At 39.6% G+C, this 16,863-nt stretch overlaps 1 protein-coding gene across 1 annotated transcript in view; it reads left to right on the top strand.

The window, feature by feature from the left end:
- The window catches only part of CARMIL1 (capping protein regulator and myosin 1 linker 1), a 197,305-nt gene that overhangs the window by 87,839 nt on the left and 92,603 nt on the right, over positions 1-16,863 (top strand). Inside the window, 8 exon segments of the mRNA XM_017746126.1 lie at positions 1,085-1,144; positions 3,369-3,490; positions 5,499-5,596; positions 5,941-5,991; positions 5,994-6,004; positions 6,141-6,214; positions 11,260-11,335; positions 13,883-13,971. Coding sequence (XP_017601615.1) covers positions 1,085-1,144; positions 3,369-3,490; positions 5,499-5,596; positions 5,941-5,991; positions 5,994-6,004; positions 6,141-6,214; positions 11,260-11,335; positions 13,883-13,971 — 581 coding nt within the window.

The raw sequence follows: 16,863 nt of genomic DNA, 5'->3' as shown, positions 1-16,863 counted from the left end.
CTGTGGTGCTGTTGCAGCCTTTACAGGGACGGAGTCTCGATAGCTGTGTCTGGGTTCTGAGCACCCCAGTAGTCATTCAGGGTTGACTTTTTTCACAAATACAGGAGTAGAATGATATGGTGCTTGCCAGTTAGCCTGGGAGCACCCTGACTGTGAACCTAGGATAAGATAAAGGACAGGAAACTTCGTGCAATTCAGACAGACTGCTCAGTTACAATGGTTTCAGTGAGAACTAAAAGGAAATGACCAAGCTAATGTCTTGCCCTGTAGTTATGACTCAGTCCAAGAGGTTTGTTTCTTTCTGTATATCTCGACTGTCAAGACGTTAGTCTACATAATTGTGAATTCGGATCTTAGCACACTCCCTGTAACCCTAGATTTGTCCTTGGAGAAGAATTCCCCACTGCCTTCTGAGCTTCCATTTGGATTCTGTATGTTCTTCCCTGCCTAGTCTGACTGTCATCCAAACAAACCACTCAGACAAAGCTTATGTATCACTTCCTCTCATACTTTTAGACAAGCCAAAACACTCCTTGGGCGTTTATGTTCATATCTGTATCTATCTATATATGGTATTTTTATTCATATCTATATATATAGACAGAGAGACATATATGTATAAAATTGTGTGCACATGTCCCTTTAGGTTCTGTGCAGTAAAATTTTTCACATCTATGATCAATGTAACTAATGAAAGAATAATGTGGAGCTGTAAGGATTGTAATAAATGATTAATCAGTCACAAGAGTACACATCAGTAGGGTATTTATTAATGATGCTTTTTATAGTAAAATTTTTTCATAAAATTGATTATAAGCTTATGTGCTTATAGCTTGCAGTAAAATGTCCAGTGTGGTATTCCTATAACCTCTAGTAACCATTTAAACCTGTAACAAGCAAATGTAAGTATTCTTTTAATGAAAAATGCACCCAGATATTAACAAGTACTTAGTGTCAATTACAGAAACTGATGTCAAATATCAGTAGCCTGCTCAAGGTTTTCTTAACCTCATTGAGAAGTGTAAGTGCTCTTTAAAATAAGATGATGTTTGCACTAATGTGGTGTTTTCTTTTCTAACTACAGTTAGAACTAACTTTCAGCTACTTGGAAATCCAAGGAGTAACTTCCAATAAACCTGGCCAGGTGAGTGTATTCTAGATAAAAGATACTTGTTTACTCATGGGTAAATCTGTTCTGGTCAAGGAGGTAATGCTCTAACATGCAGGTGTCCCCTTCCACTGAGCACACTGTGCATTTGTATTCTCACATTCATGCTGGTCTAAAGTCTTAATAATAACAACAAGAATTTAGAGAGTCAGTTTTAGGAAACTGTTCAGGTGGAATAACGATAAGAAACAGATTGTTTTTTTCCTAATTCAGTATGGTACAAATTTCCATTTGTATCATAAGTGGATCTTTTTCTCAGAGCTGGTAAATGGTGACTGGTATGCAATCATCACCACACAAGCTGCAGTGGCTTCTGTGGCTTCTTCCTTTATGGGGAAGCCAAAAGCTACTGCTTACATTGCAGGCAGAAATGCTTTGCTTTCAACTCTTCTTCATGCCTTTACTGTGTGCAACACAAAATATATTTGACAGCAAGTTATGTGCCCAAAAAAGTAAATGTCAAAGAGAAGGTGCTGAAAAGAAGAATGCCTTTAGAGCATTTTTAATTCATAAAATGAGCATGTTGACAAGATTTGACAGTTCAATTGTATCAAAGTCTTCATGTGTTTCATGTGTGTTTGGCTTTTAAAGAGCTTTTTAAGGGTAGGAGTGCCTGAGATACTTTGAACTCTGAAAAGCTCTCATTGTATTAACATGTCATCTTCTTAACCAGTCTTTTGAAGCTTTCCTTAAAGGAGGGGAAAAAAAGGTCCAGGTGTTTTAATGGGGAGACATTTACTAAATTCTAAGTTTTTGTGGCTTTTTTTATTTAAGGTACTAAAATGCCAGGTAACTATTGCTAATTACTCCTGGAGGCATAGACAGTCACTGTTGTAGCAGAGTTTACAAGAGATTTTCAGCAGCCTCAATGAGCATACACCTTTCCTAAAGTATTTTTTAAGGTTTTTCATGTTTACACTCATTTGTGTTTTAATTGTGTGAGGCTTATACCTGAAGACAGGCAGAATCTTGGATTATTGCTTGTGGAGCAAATGATATTGTTGCAGTTTTCCTGCTAACAGCATAATTATAGCTGTGATATCAGAAGGGTGTAGTTTTGTGCTGGGTAACTTGCAGAAAGCCATGAAGGGCTTCCCACGGTAAGATAAGCGAACAAATAGAGTAATATAAGGAAACGTTGTGCAAATATTGGTGATGATGAAAAACAGTGGTAAGTTTCCCACTCATTCGTCATCAGGGAGTGGTGGCAACAGGCTCAGGAGTTGAAAAGGTGTGAATTGTCTCAGTGTGCTTTAGGGGTAATACAGCCTCTTCTAGGATTATCCTGGTGATGACCCTAGGCATGAATTGGGAACCAAGAGAGCCCTGGGAACTAGCTTCAATAAGAAGCAACCCTCTGTATCATACTGCACAGAGTCCCCTCTCCTACTATCTGTCTACACTTAGTTATTCCTATTGTTACCTTCTCACTGTCCGTGCACAGCTTCTCATCTGAAAGAGATTATGACTTGGGCTGTGCTAACTATCCACCCTGGAGTAAACAGAAACATTACACTGCTTCCTGTGATGCAGCCGAAAGCAGCAGCAGAGCTGATGTGTCACTCTTACCATAATCTGATTTGATTCTGAACATTCAATCTATACCTAAGGGAGGTGGGTTGCAAAAGGCTTTGTTTATCCCCCTCACTCAAGCACGTATCCCCCAGACAGCAGGGCAGTTATGCTGGCTGAGTTACTGCTTCATCTGCACTGAGACAACACAGCACCACAGCATTTTCTTAAACAGCACAAAACAAAGCACTAGAGCTTTTCCAGAGGATTGCAGCCATTAAAGACTTTTACTTTTTGCTGGAGGAAACAGGCACCCTGCTCATTCAATAGTTTCCTGTCAGTCTGAGCCTGCCTCTCCTGGTGTTCTGGGACGTGTTTCAAAAGAGGACAATGCTGTGAAAAGTTCTTGGTTTTCGAAGTGTCAGCTGAGGTCAAGATCCTTTGAAAATTGTATTCCCGTGGGAAGCAGGGCACTGTTAGAAAAAGCAAAGTTTGAGTATGGGGGTCTTGTACATTCAGGAACAACTTTCAGAAACCTTACCTGGAGCAGTGCTGTGTCATGTCTTAAAGAATAACAGATTCCTACAAGCACGGGAAGCATTCAGCTGGCATTCAAAATGCCTTCCTTTTTAAAGGGATAAAACATATATGATACCCAGTTCTCAGCCTCTTGCACTTTTATTTCTAGTTGGTTATGGAAACTGAGAAATGCAGCATCTCCATGAAGATGGCATCCTCAGAGGATGTGAACGAGGTGCTGGCACACATCGGGACCTGCCTCAGGAAGATATTCCCTGGACTCTCACCAGTGTAAGTCTGCTTTAGGGCACCTCTAGTGGGAACAGATTGTGTGGAAGTGGTGACCAGCCACCACTTCTTGTCTGCTGGTTTCCCCTCCCTGATCTCAGAAATGCGCTGAGGATATGAGAATCACCTTGAGGATGACAAGAGCACTAAGTTCTTGTCCAGGTGTATGGCAGAACCAGGAGAGTGTAGAGCATAGGTAGACTTTTATGTTGATCTTGTAGGGTCATAAAAACCTTTGGTTTGAAGGTGGGTGCAAGTATTTGAAATCTTAAATTTTCATTTTACCTTGTTGCCTCTCCAGTTTCAGGTATAGCTTAGGTTCTGTCATTTTTTGTTGTAACTTACTCCTTTGTTTGTTTTTTTTTTTTTCCCACCAGAAGTAAAATCTGAGTTGGGAGAGGAGGGAAAAGTTCCATTTACTTTCAGTGTTTGTGAAACAATGTACATGATTGTGAGCCTTGTTCTTCAAAACTGAGCCCTGGGCAGTCTTGTCATATATTTCCTATGGTTTAACTGACTCCTTGAACTACCTGTTTCCTTTTCTGGCTTTTCTTTTCAGTGCATTATTTGTGCCTTTGGTTTTCTCTTTTACCGTGCCTCTGGATTGTATAATCTTGCAGCAGTTCTCAGTAGTTCTTCTTCATTTTCTTTTCTATCTTCTCTGTCATTGCCTCATCTTCATTGCTCTCCACCAAGTCATGCAGCTCTACTGTATTCTCCTCAGCTCCTGGTTTTCAGCATTATTAGAAAAAATGGGCTGTGGAAAAGCATTTTCCCAGACATGTTGATTTTCTATAAGTGAACTTTAGTAACAGACACTCGATGTGAATGGTTAGGCTAAACTTACATGGTTTATTTTGAGTGCATGTCTTTATTATTCACCTTTCCTGTAGGCGGAGTAGGAAATCCAGTTCATAAACTCTGGATGGCAGTTTCTTTTTCTTGTCTTCATTTTTTTTTCCACTTCTGATTTTCCTCTCTGGAAGTGTTATTAACTGCCTTAGTGGAGATTGAGCTCTCCCTTCAAAGAGCATGAATACAACTGAGCAGGGTTTGTGAGCAGGGTTGCTATAAAACCTCAGTAATGGTGTGAGAAATGCATACAAAAAGAGTAAAGGGGCCTGCAAGACTGGGTGTGTTTCTCTGGTTGTTTCTGAAGGCCTTGAGCTCTGAAGATGTTTTCTGTGGGCTTTCTTGAGAAGATTGCTGGAGCATTTTGGGTAGATGCATGGAGTGCTTGCTTCCAGGAAAGAAATCAAATTTCTTGCTCTCCTCTCAGATGACAGTTTTCTAAAATGAAAGCATTGGAGTTGTGCAGATGATATAGGACCAGAACAGGCAAGAAGGGGGGAAGGAGTTTCTTTAGTTATTATAGCTTATTGATTCTCTTCTGCTCCACCCCCCTAACCCCCAGCCCCCCCCCCCCCAATGGAATTCTGTAGTTTATGAGGCAGTCTTGCTATTCATAAAAACAGATCATTTTATTTCTTAAAAGGCAGAAAGGCATCGTGTTTCTTGTCTGTCTAGGGAAGGAAAATGCTACCAAATTACAAAGATTGGAGCTGGATATCAAGAGTGCAGCCTAGAGGCCACATGCAGCTGCTCAGCTCTTTGCACCGTGGTGCTATTTCTGCATAAAAACAGTGTATATATGACAGTGGTTTCATGGTAACTATTAATACCATGTCTCTTCCCTATTTTGGGCATCCTGGTGTCAGATGAGAGGCACAAGTCTCCTTAACTTGAGTGATCTTGTAATACAAAAGGGTTTAGCTGCTCCAGTAGTCACAGGGTTAATCAAAAGAAAAAGAGAGAGAAAGAAAGAATAAATGCTACTCCTGCTGGGCTGCATAATGATGTGTGTGCCTTTTAGGTAGGAAAGTGAGTTGTATTAAAAATGGTAATTCTTCCTATACACTCATTTAAAAATGCTCTTAAAATAAAAAAGGTTTATATGTTTAAAAATACTTTCAAAGCCATGAATGATGTTTTTCCCCTCTTTTCCATCTAGGAGGATTATGAAAAAAGTAACTATGGAGCCTTCAGAAAGACTGGCTAATCTCCAGGCCCTGTGGGACAGTCAGACAGTGGCAGAACTTGGACCTTGTGGTGAGAATGAATTTAAATGCCCAAATATAAAAGGACTGGAATTGCAGTGTCAGGAAGTTTAATTCTATTTCTGGCAGAAGCTTGTAAAGGTGTAATTAGTTTTAAGGTGTAGTTAGTATGAAGCAGACTTCTGATTGGTAGGTGAAGGCACTATATTAAGCTTTCTTGCAACTTACCAGGCAAAGATAGGATAGTCTCAGTTTCCTTCATAAGCAAAATGGACAGTCTTCTGAGAGAAAAAGAGAGTGAGTTCTGGAAAACTGGATCTTTAAGATGTCCTTTTAGATGTATGTTTGTTTGCTTGTTTGACTGTTATGTTAAATAGCTTGTTGGGTTTTTTGTAGGAGGCTTTTCACAGATGTATGCCTGTGTTTGTGACTGGCTTGGATTTCCCTTTTTGTACAGTGGGTAAGTGCATGTCTTGTTCTGAAGCTCTTTTAAGCTACCTGTACTAATGATGAAAGAACATGCAAATCCATAGTGCTTGACAAAAACATCCCACTACAGTTCTGTAAAGGTGTATTTGGTTATGTATTTTTAACAGGATGTTGATACAATTTATCTGACACAAGATACCAGAGAGCTGAATTTGCAAGACTTCAGCCACCTCGACCACAGGTAAACCATGTGCAGTAGTCATGCTAATATTGATGAAGTGGGATGGCCCCATAGCTGTTTCTGGAATGTGTAGACCTGTGAAATGACCATCTGTAGCATTTTTAGTTTTCAGCATGAAGCTGCTGTTTTTCCACAAAAGCCCCATGGAAACCACATTTCATTCAGGAGCCTGAGAAGATAAATATATTTTCTTATTGGAAGCAACCCAAAAAGTTAGCAGATAGATACTTTTCCTGTGATGGTGGATATAACAGCTCAAATTCAGCAGATAAAACATGCAGCTACATCTGGTGGGCAAAACAAAAAAGGAAATTATGAAGTCTTTCCTCCTGCAGAATCTTTTTTCTCATGGCGTACCCAGTAAAGGAAATTAATTTTTGTCAGCAAGTCAGTAGAAGGTTTAAGTTGTTCAACTGCTAGTTGTCTTCTCACCTATAATAGATGCTATCAAAAATAAGCACTTCCAGAAAGGAACTAATTGAGGGTAATTTTGCTGTGAAATGCTGAAACTTAGCTAAGTGTTGTATTTAGTCTACTGAATTTAGCTGGCTGAGAAAATTGGATTCTGAGAAAGTTGAATCTGGAGGTATTACAAGTAGGAGAAAATGGGAGAGAAGCTTAACTAAAATTCATCATTATATAAAGGAAATTGCAAATTTAAGAAAGTGTAAATAAGATAGAGAAACCCTTGGTTTTTTTGGGAGAGCCCAGTGCAAGAATTAAGAATCTGTCAGAGGTACAATGTTAGAACATCGTAAGAGGAAGGCTGAAGCTGGAGGTAGGTAAATAAGAGTATTTTGGGTAGCATTTTTTGCAGCTTTAAGCTATCTGGTATGTGAACTCACAGAATACCCCATTCAAATACTTAGTTTCTGTGACACGTTTTCACAGTCTGCAGTGAATCAATCCCTTGGCAAGTTACCTAGCAGTATCTGTGCTGACTAATTCAGAGGTAACTCAAGACTACGGGGCTGCAACTGGTGCATGACAGATGTAGCCAAAGACTCTTTCCTTGCTGAAAGAAGAAAAGGGGAGGAATGTTATTAAGCGCAAGCAAATTTGTGGCAAGAACTTAACGATGGTTTAAACATCTGTTGCAACATGAAGAGATGAGAAGACTGTGGGGTATTCTTGAGAAAGTGACCTACAGATACCCAGCCTCAAGAAATTAAATGTTTGAACAGTTTATTAGGAAAGAGTAGATAGAAGTGTTTCAAGTATTTAGAATATCTCAGCTGGTGCAAATGAGTTTGGCTTCCAGGAAATGAAATAATGGGTTTGTTATTTTAGAAAAGCTTTTCATTAAAATATGCCTAACAAAATTGATGTTGCTGAAGAAATATATTTGTGTGGGTAAGAAAAGTTTTTATTAAGTGTTTCATGATTGCCTGAGTCCAAAGATTCAAATCTGTTTTGGAGCCATTTACATGCTGTGGAATCCATCTTGTGATGAGAGCTTCTATGTGTTGAGGACTGAACTGAGAAACATTTTGGATTGAAATTTCAAGAAAATTAAAATATTAAGAAAGCCAAATCCTTGTTATTCACTAAAAATACAAATTAGGAATTGAAATCCCAGTCAATTCAAGAACGTATGTAAGTGTTTTCCAATATATTTAAGACAATGGGACTGCTGTAAATTCACAGTATGCCATTGTACTTTGGATTTTGAGAAACTGTTGTTTGTATCATCCACTTAATTTTTGGGATTGCTGAACCTATATAGTTTAGGTTGTGTACTAGCTCTGAAGCAAGATAGGACAGGTACATCAGTTCTCTAAATACAGGGGCTATGCATTGCAAAAATAAACAATTTGTGTTTTTTCAAAGTAAAAAATTTCTGTTAAAGGTCAATATAAGATGGCATGAATTATAGATGAATTCAAGTTCCCAGAGCATCACAGCATGGCTTGTTGCATGGGAACATGACTTCAGAGGTTTTATCAGAAGTTATGTTGTGTTGTGAACCATATAATTGTTTAACAACAAAAAAAAGACTCAAAAATGAAAAGAAGTGAAAAAGGCTTATTTGATATGGTAGCATGATTTTCATCTGTGTAGCATGTGTTTTAGCTTATTTGGATATTCAAAAAAATTTCAAGAAAAGTGTGATTGTTTAGAATTTTTTCTTTGTACTGTTGAGATTTCTTGCCATCTTAAATACACTGAAGGACAGAGATGTTGAAAAAATGTGAAGGCATTAGATAAGCTTGAATGCTGTTGAGGCTTGGAGAGATTGTCTGCATTCCAGAAGAACAGAATCTGTTTTCATTTTAAGATGGCACAGATTTATCCTTTATAAATATTGCCTTATTCTGGATGGTAATTTTAATTCATATAAGCATCTCAGTGTAACTCAATGAGGGAAAGTTGTGAGAAGGCCCTGCTTTTGGAACTGGTTCTTAGCTTTCTTTCATTCCATATTGCAAAAGAGTTCAGGTTATTGTTAGTACCACATCTAGACGGTAATTGAATAAAGTGAACAAAGCAATATGAAATTTTGAAAAGAAAAACTCGATAAAAAGAATATTGAGGTTAAACAAGCTTAAAGCAAGAGAAGGAGTAGAGGTAAATTCCTGAAGGAGACTCTCGTTGGTCAGAAGCACCTTCAAAAATTGGAACAAAAATGAAAAAATAAAAAAAGGTTTTCCTTAAAATCAGATGGTGGAATCTGATAAAGCAAAGTTTTTAGACAGTAAGTAAAGCTGCTGCAGAACAGGCAGGGTTCCATTGTCTGCAGGCATGTTGGGAGTAGGGGGAAAGGGGGGTGTGAAGGGGGATTAGCAGTTGGTGTTCATGAAGGTCCCAGGCAGGATCTATGCTTCTCTGGGGTTTCAACAAACAGGCCTTGGATACTGCAGAAGGCTAAACTATTGAAGAAACATTGCTGCAGCTGGACCAGGAACATTTTGAAACAAATCAGCACAGCTGATTTGCAAGTTCTCATCTTTAAATATTTCTTGAAAGCGTCACAGCTCTGCCACTGAGACTGAGCACCCCTTGTCCTTCAGGCATTTCCCTCCCAAGCCAGAGAAGGAAGCAGGGGAAAGGCACAGCGTCAGGCAAGTTCTCTCTGCATCCACTCTCCTGCCCAGAAGTTCCTGAGCTCTTGCCAGCCCTCCAGGCTGGCTTACCAGCTCCCTGGTGGTGTGAACACTTGCAGTTGGTGATGCCCGATCATTGTCCCTCTGTTCCTTTGAAGGAGCTGGGCTGCTGCTGGCGGCTGAAGTACAACTGCTCGTGGTGCCTTGTGCCTCTTTTGGGGGTGGTGCTCCACAGCATGAGCAGCTCTGCTCCTCCAGTGTCAGCCTGTCCAGTGTTTGCCCAGCTGTGCTGCCTTGTTACTGCTGCATGAATAAGCCAAAATTTCACCTGAAAAATTGCTCTTATATTCATTCCACTTCCAAGGCAAAGGTACTGTCAACAGAGGCGTCAAAGCTGCTAATTCATTACCACCTTACTGATCTCGCTAGGGAACCACAGAGGAGGAGCAAACCTCTCTGTGTGTGGACATTTCATGCTCCATAGAATGATTCCTGCCTGCCCAGCCTAAGGGGGAAGTACCTCTGGGTTGTTACTTTTTCTCACCTAACATTTCACCAGTTGGTTATTGCTTTACACGGAGATGAAGTGTGTGTGTGTGTAGGAACAAAAACAAGGTGGTGGGCAGAAATAAATCTATACACTCCACGAAGCTGCTGAGTCTCTGCTGTGCCTGTGGAAATGAATTCACCACACAACGTGATGTGTGCTGTGAACAAGATGGAAAGATGGCTTAAATCCTTGAAGGGCACCCCACACTGGTTCCTCTGCAGGAGTGTGAAAATGCTCCATTTGCATGAGCTTCTCAGTTGGTGGGCTACAGTCTTTTGCTGCAAAATGCTGCACCTTCGATCTGTTACCTTAGTGATGCTTGTACTTCCAAATCTAGCAACTGCAGTTCCCAATATAGCCTACAGAATGCTTGTCCACATGATGTCGCCTTGTCTCCTGGCTTCCCTGTGTGTTTAACAACCACCCTGAAGTGCCTGCATGTTTGCAGAGGAAAACTGGAGGAGAGGAAGAATTAAAAGAAGATGGGAGAAGGGTGCTGCATGTCAGCTGCGGACCTGTGCCTACCTGCATATGTCCTGGATGAAGAGCTGCGAGGCAGAGGGGGGACTGGCTTATAAAAGCCAATACTTTTAAATTTCTCCCTAGAAAAACTGAGGCTCGAATGGCGCTGTTTTGCTGCCTTGATAAGTTAGTGTACATTACAGCTCTTTATTTCTTTATAAGGACAAGGGCTTTCTAGGTAGCTGTTAAGCCTCTGTGTAGGTGTGTATCAGTGTTTAATATGCAGCAGCAAAATGATCCAAGTGCTGCACTGCTAGGTGGTGTGATGGTGCTTGATGAATGATTCTGCTGGGGGGCAGCGTCTGGGCGTGACATTTATCAACATCTGCTATCGGAGAAACTTAACAGAGGGAGAGCAGATCACGTTAAGAGGCTTGGAATGAAGAAAACTGGAATGATTCAGAATTTCATTCGTGAAATCCCTTTTACAGTTAAGGAGGGTTTGTGCTGAATGTCGCATTATCCTTTTGCAGGTCTCCTGTTTCCTGGGGGAATTTAACTATAGAGATGAGACAAGGAGGTGTTCTCTAGAAGCATTCAGTCATGGAATTCTATTAAATCATCAGACTGCCAAAAAGCTTTTTAGCGTCATGCTAAATTATAATTAGAGGTGATTAAGAAGCTTAAACATGTCACAGGCTGAAGAAAAAGCTATGTTAAAAGTAGGAATGGCAGCCCAGACAAATTCCTGATATTAAAATTCATGCTAGAATGGATGCAAGTTGGCCAGTCAAAAATTTTCTATTAAAATAAGAGGAAGACATGCAGCTGCTGCTTGTGTTTTTTGAGAATGGAGAGCTTTCTATAATGGGCATGGTAGGCAATTAGCTTTGCAAAACTATGGGGAATGAGATATGGAAGAACACTTAGGAGATTGTTTCAAATGACAGTTACATGAAATGTGTGTAAAAGTGTTTTTCTTTTTCTAGAGACTTAATACCTATAGTTGCTGCTCTGGAGTATAATCAGTGGTTTACAAAGCTGTCCTCCAAGGATCTGAAATTAGTAAGTAATAAATTGAAACAATCTATCTGCTTCTACCAGGCTGTGCTGTGTTTTAAAGTGAAATATTTTAGGCAAGTACAACTGGGCAATCTCTTGACAACTTTTTTTTCCTTTAATCTTATCAGGAAAATACAAACTGTTGGATAGTCAATTCGCACCATAAAAACACTGCTGAGAGTCAGGTCTTGTTAAAATTTCAACTAATATAGTTTGAAAACTTTGTTGCGTGATAATAGTAGCCAATAAAACTACTTCATTAGGCATTGGTGACTCCCTCAAACAATGGTAGGTGACTAATAGGAAACTAAAGCAGCCAGAAATCATCGTTGCTTTATGGAGGTGAAAAAAAATGCCAAGATTCTGGCAGTTTTTTCTTGCATATAAAGCAGTTTTTTCTGTGTAATTTTCATTGCAACTTGGTGATTTTCTCACCCAGTTTTCTGAAGCCCTGATGTGTGGCACTGGTATTTTTCCGTATCAGTTTTCCTTCCTAAAAGCAAAAAGAGGGCATATCTAAAGAAGCTGGACTATGGAAGAAAGGGCCAAGAAAAGCAGTGGTTCGGTGGCATTTTAAATATATCAAAATACACTATTTCTTCTAAACTTGAAAGTTTATAGTCACAGATAGAGTAAGTGGTTTGCTTGAGAAAGTGCTTTCATGCTTGCCTTCAGAAGCTTTGGCCTTTAAAAATTAAGTTTCATCTTGTTTAAATTGATGCAATTTTATTGATCTGTAAAGCTCTCATTACATTCCTAAGCTATCATTTTCCGTGAAAATTCAATTGAAACTTATGTGATTCTTGGCAAAAGAGTAGGCAAAAAATTTCTTTCCTGCTGGGACATCGCTCTCAAAGTTATGCATGGAATGAAACTGGTGGTATTTTTAGTGCTGTTGTAGTTTGCTGTTAAAATCAACATTGTTAAAAGGTACAATGCAATTAATCAGTTTCTGCTTCAATGAAATGAGATAGTTTGCTTAGTTAGAAGACTGGCTGGTGTAGTTTGCTTAGAACAAGACCTGGCCCTATTATCTGTCTGAGATATATTTATGTGAAAGTTTTGGGTCTTTTTCTTAGCAACTTTTCTGTGGAAAACAAATAAACTTTGTCAGTCTGGAAAATGCATCATTTAGTTAAAAAACCCCAACCCCTTACCTTCCACACACTCCATTTTAAGTCAAAAATGAGGAAAACGTAGATTGTTGGACAGTAAATCCATGCCATAAGAACACTGCCGAGGGTCAGTATGAGGTCAGACATATCCGGAGGCCATCAAGTGCATTGTGTTTCACGAGTCCCACTCTGACATTGTGTTTGATAGACAGTACCCATAGTGGTTTTATAGTACAGGCATGAAGCTTTCCACTTGCAGTCACAGTACTGTAGAAAGATTGTGATAATATTCTGAATTATTAAAGTATGGATGGTAGAGAAAGAATTGGGAAGATGGCTGAGTTGACAGTCTTCACCAAAATTTGTCAGCCCTTACTGTGTAAAGGATTAATGAGATTTTACAAGTGTAGTAGAGCACGTTTGTTTTGTTTAGGGTTTTTTTTTGGACATTCAATTAGTTTAAAAGTAAAAAAACCCAAACCCTGAAAAATACACAAACTAGAAAATGTCAGACGGTCATTAGAGACAAAGATGTCCCAGATATGAATGTCACATTGTTGTTTTTAAAGTCAGGTAACAGAATAGGTTCAGCACTTCATGATAATGACTTTGGATATCACATGAACACTGGTTAGTGCCAGCTGCGGGGGGAAAAAGACAAGTCAAATCCAGAAGCAAAATAGAAGTTTATAATAAAAGGTGATGAGGTACAGAGTTCATTGCACGGCTTTTGAATGATTAAGGTTTTATCTCTCTATTTGAATGAGCAGAGCAAACAAAATCTTTTGTTGTCATGTTTTGTTCATGGCACTTGCAAATATCCATGCAAATTCTAGAATTCAACAGCAGTAGGATCATGAGATGGGATTTGCTTCAGCATAGGCTGGAAGAATTCATACCCAAATATACTGGCCCTTAAACACTAGTCCTTGGGAGTCTTTGGAGGATGTGTAGCTAGGGTACTTTTGCTCCTGAGGTTTTTTTGGGATTTTTTTTTTGTTTTGTTTTCCTTCTAACATCTTTCTTTGTGTTTAATTGTCATTCCTGGTCAGGCTTTATTCTCCTTTGCACTAGTTACCACTTTTTCCTGAAGGATTAGCATGCATAGGAATAAGATTTCTTTAAAAATTAAGTGAGAGTTTTTTCTGAACCACATGATTTAGGTTGTTTTTACCGTCATTATAAAAATTCTGCCCCCTTTGGTTAGGTGGCCTGGTTCATTAATTATTTGCCTTTAGTCTGCCTCCTGCTTCTCTGAGTCTTTTCCAGAAGTCTTCTGTTGACTCTCCTGGGTGTTTCTGGTATTTTTACTTCCTATTTATGTATAACAAGAAGATGGTGGTGGCCTGGATCCCGTTATGATGTACAGCTTAACTCAATAACTGTCTGTTCCATGTTTGTGTTCTTTAACACTGTTCTGTCTTTTCTGTGGCAGTCCACTGATCTCTGTGAGCAGATACTGCGGGTGGTGAGTAGGTCCAATCGATTGGAAGAACTGGTATTAGAGAATGCCGGGCTTAGAACGTAAGTAATTCCTTTGAAATGTCGCTTTAGATGCTGCTTAGTCCCACTGAAAGGGATGTGTGATGTATGTTGGCCAGAATAAGCATTAAAAAAGATGTGCTCAATGTCTGTCTAGTTCTGAGGAGCCTGTAGTCACAAGCTTTTTATCAGGTTTTCCACAATGTCCTTATGTCCAAGAAATCCCTTTAAAATGGTGGTTTTTAAGATTCTGGCTGGAGAGTTGGGTTAAGTGGAGCAAAATGATTGAAAAAGAGCATAAACTTTAAAATAGCTCCCACTGTTCCTCTCCAAATATGGCTCCAACAGAAGTATTAGCAACATCTTTTTATCATTTAAAAAACAGTAGTTTAGTTTTTGTTGAAAAAAGCATATTATTCCATCTCGCTTAACACATTGTTGTTGTTTCATTTCCAAATGAGCTGGTGTTATCTTAATGTGGATTGCTGTCTGCTCAAATATAACAGGACTTCTACATTAACCACTTTTTTGAAGAAAGTAGATAAGTAAGTTTAATGGCTTGCCATAGACTTAAAAGGAAGATACACAGAAATAAGCTATACATTTAAATCCTTGCATATGTTTTAAATGCAGTAAGTTGTAGTCACTGGGTAACACAGGAAATAGAAGCAAAGTTGAAGTTACTTCCAACTGAGCTAGTTTGTACTTGTAGTGCTTGTTTTAGTGTTAGGGTAGTGTCCAAGACAATGCAGACAAGATAAACTCTAGTGCTAATGAATTTTTTGTTTAATTAAAGAAGCAGTGGAAAGGTGGAAGAAGCAGAACACTATGCAAAATTACAAATAAAGGGAAACAAGCACAGGGGAAATATTTGGTGTGCCTTACATTGTCTCCTCTTCCATTGTTTGAGTCTTTTCCTCCTTTTTAAAGTGGTCTTTGCGTTGAAATGGCTTTTAAAGAAAATTGCCTCCATGACATGAGAAATTTTGAGGTTGAGTTTGGAATAGCACACAAACTTTCTCTTTCACTAGTGCTCTGCTTTAAATAGCTATCATTCAAACACAAGCCCCTGGTTTTAGTCTCATTTTTCTTACAATATGTGCCACAAAATCTAGTTATAATAATTAATATTAAAGGATATCTTGATTACCTTTGCACAGTGCCTACCTCAACTTATCACAGTTGGATTAACTGCTTTCAGTTTTAACAGGACTTGACAGATAATCAACCTGTGACTTTAGTTTTCATGTCTCCATCTACGTGCAGAGTGTTTGGCATTGTGCCTTGGTGTGTATCTGTTCTGATCAACACTGTCTGTTTTTGCCAAGGATGCATTTGTCAGCTTTGCCATTTTTCATATCTGTTTGCTAGGAGATCCTGTTGTTGCTGGGTGTCTTCCTTCCCATGGCTTACAGACCAGTCATTTTTAATGAGCTGTGATAGAATGCCAAAGCAGGGTTAAGAAAGAGCTACCAAGAGTAAAGCTGTAAGAAATAACCCGAGCAGCTGCAAGAGCATATTTCTTCCTGCAGCAGAGTCAGTTTAAGATGATTCTATTCTTTTCTATCTCCAACCACTCATTTCTGTGATTTGGTTTGGGCCACAGCCTCATAAACACTTGTCATCTTCCCAAATGATGAAACAGCAAACTATTGTGCAGTAGCAGTAATAAGGACCCAGAACTAGGGAAGTGTGAACTTCCTGTTGGGAAAAACAGGATGTCAAGTGAAAGCCTCTGTCTGATAAGATTTGTGCCAGTTTAGATGCTCTTGGAAATTTTATCCCCATTGCTGTTCCTTTAAGTACACATAAAGGATGCAGTTTAGATTACACTGGAAGGCTTCGATGCATACAGCAATTGCTAATGTTTTGATAAGTGTTTTAGTTAACATAGGTGATGTCCAGATTTCAGGGAGAGGAGAGTAATTCAGTCTGACCCAAAAAATGACCTTGAAAAGAGGGTTAACCCCTGAGGTACTTTAGAGGAATGGGACAATATGTGATAACCAAAATATTAATTTCTGAATGGGCCTGTTGGTTAGGCTGGGCTTTGGTGTCTGTCAGGCTTTGCAGCTTGGCCTGACAGGCACAGGCTGTATATGGTGGGAGCTGCCCTCGGCCTGCAGTGTTGGGAGATGCTAAACTGCAAGGACTCGGTTTTTAGGAAAAGGTTCTTCCTCAGAGGGTGGTTGGGCACTGAAACAGGCTCCCCAGGGCACTAGTCGTGGCCCTAACCCTGCCAGAGCTCAAGGACCATTTGGACAACAATTTCAGGCACATGGTGGGGTTGTTGGGGTGTCCTGTGCAGCGCCAGGAGTTGGACTTGATCCTTGGGAGTCCCTTCCAACTCCGTGATTGCCATGGAACTGCAAGACAGACTTTCCAGTCTGCAAAGGCCTGTTTGCAGGAGCTGGTGCAAGTGATTATTTGTTGCACTTATGTGCTCTCTGAAAGCTGACAGATGGAATGTCCCTGCCTCCTTTCACCCCATCCTGTGCAGCCCCGTTCCAAAGGGAGTGGCCAGCTGCAACATGGGGAACAAGAGAAGTGCCTGTTGCTGGTATCCAGAGGGCCTTTGGCAGTGATGTTGAGTCTTATCTTCCCCTTTTTGACACAGTCTTAATGTCCTTAGACCTAACAGTGTTGCTTCCTCCCACACATCCTCTTTTTTTCAGTTACAGAGATGTTGTCTAGACAGATCTCAAGGAATTGTTTTGTCTGAGATTTCCAGATTTGTGGTATTCTTACCCTTGATGAAATACCCTTAGTCTGTCATATGTATACTGAAATTGAATCTTTTTGGGGCTTTACCTCCAAGGCTGAATATGCTCATTTCAGCCAAACGTGGCTGTGTACTGCATACAGAACAAGTTTGATGCTTTATAGAAAGTTACAGGCTTACACTGCGTGCTCTGCTTGTAAGTGTGCAGCCAA

Source organism: Corvus brachyrhynchos, unplaced genomic scaffold (genome assembly GCF_000691975.1).
Source record: "Corvus brachyrhynchos isolate BGI_N302 unplaced genomic scaffold, ASM69197v1 scaffold409, whole genome shotgun sequence".
In the NCBI taxonomy this organism is placed as follows: Eukaryota; Metazoa; Chordata; class Aves; order Passeriformes; family Corvidae; genus Corvus; species Corvus brachyrhynchos.
Note: the sequence above shows the minus strand (reverse complement) of the source record. Positions and strands in the feature narration are given on the sequence as shown.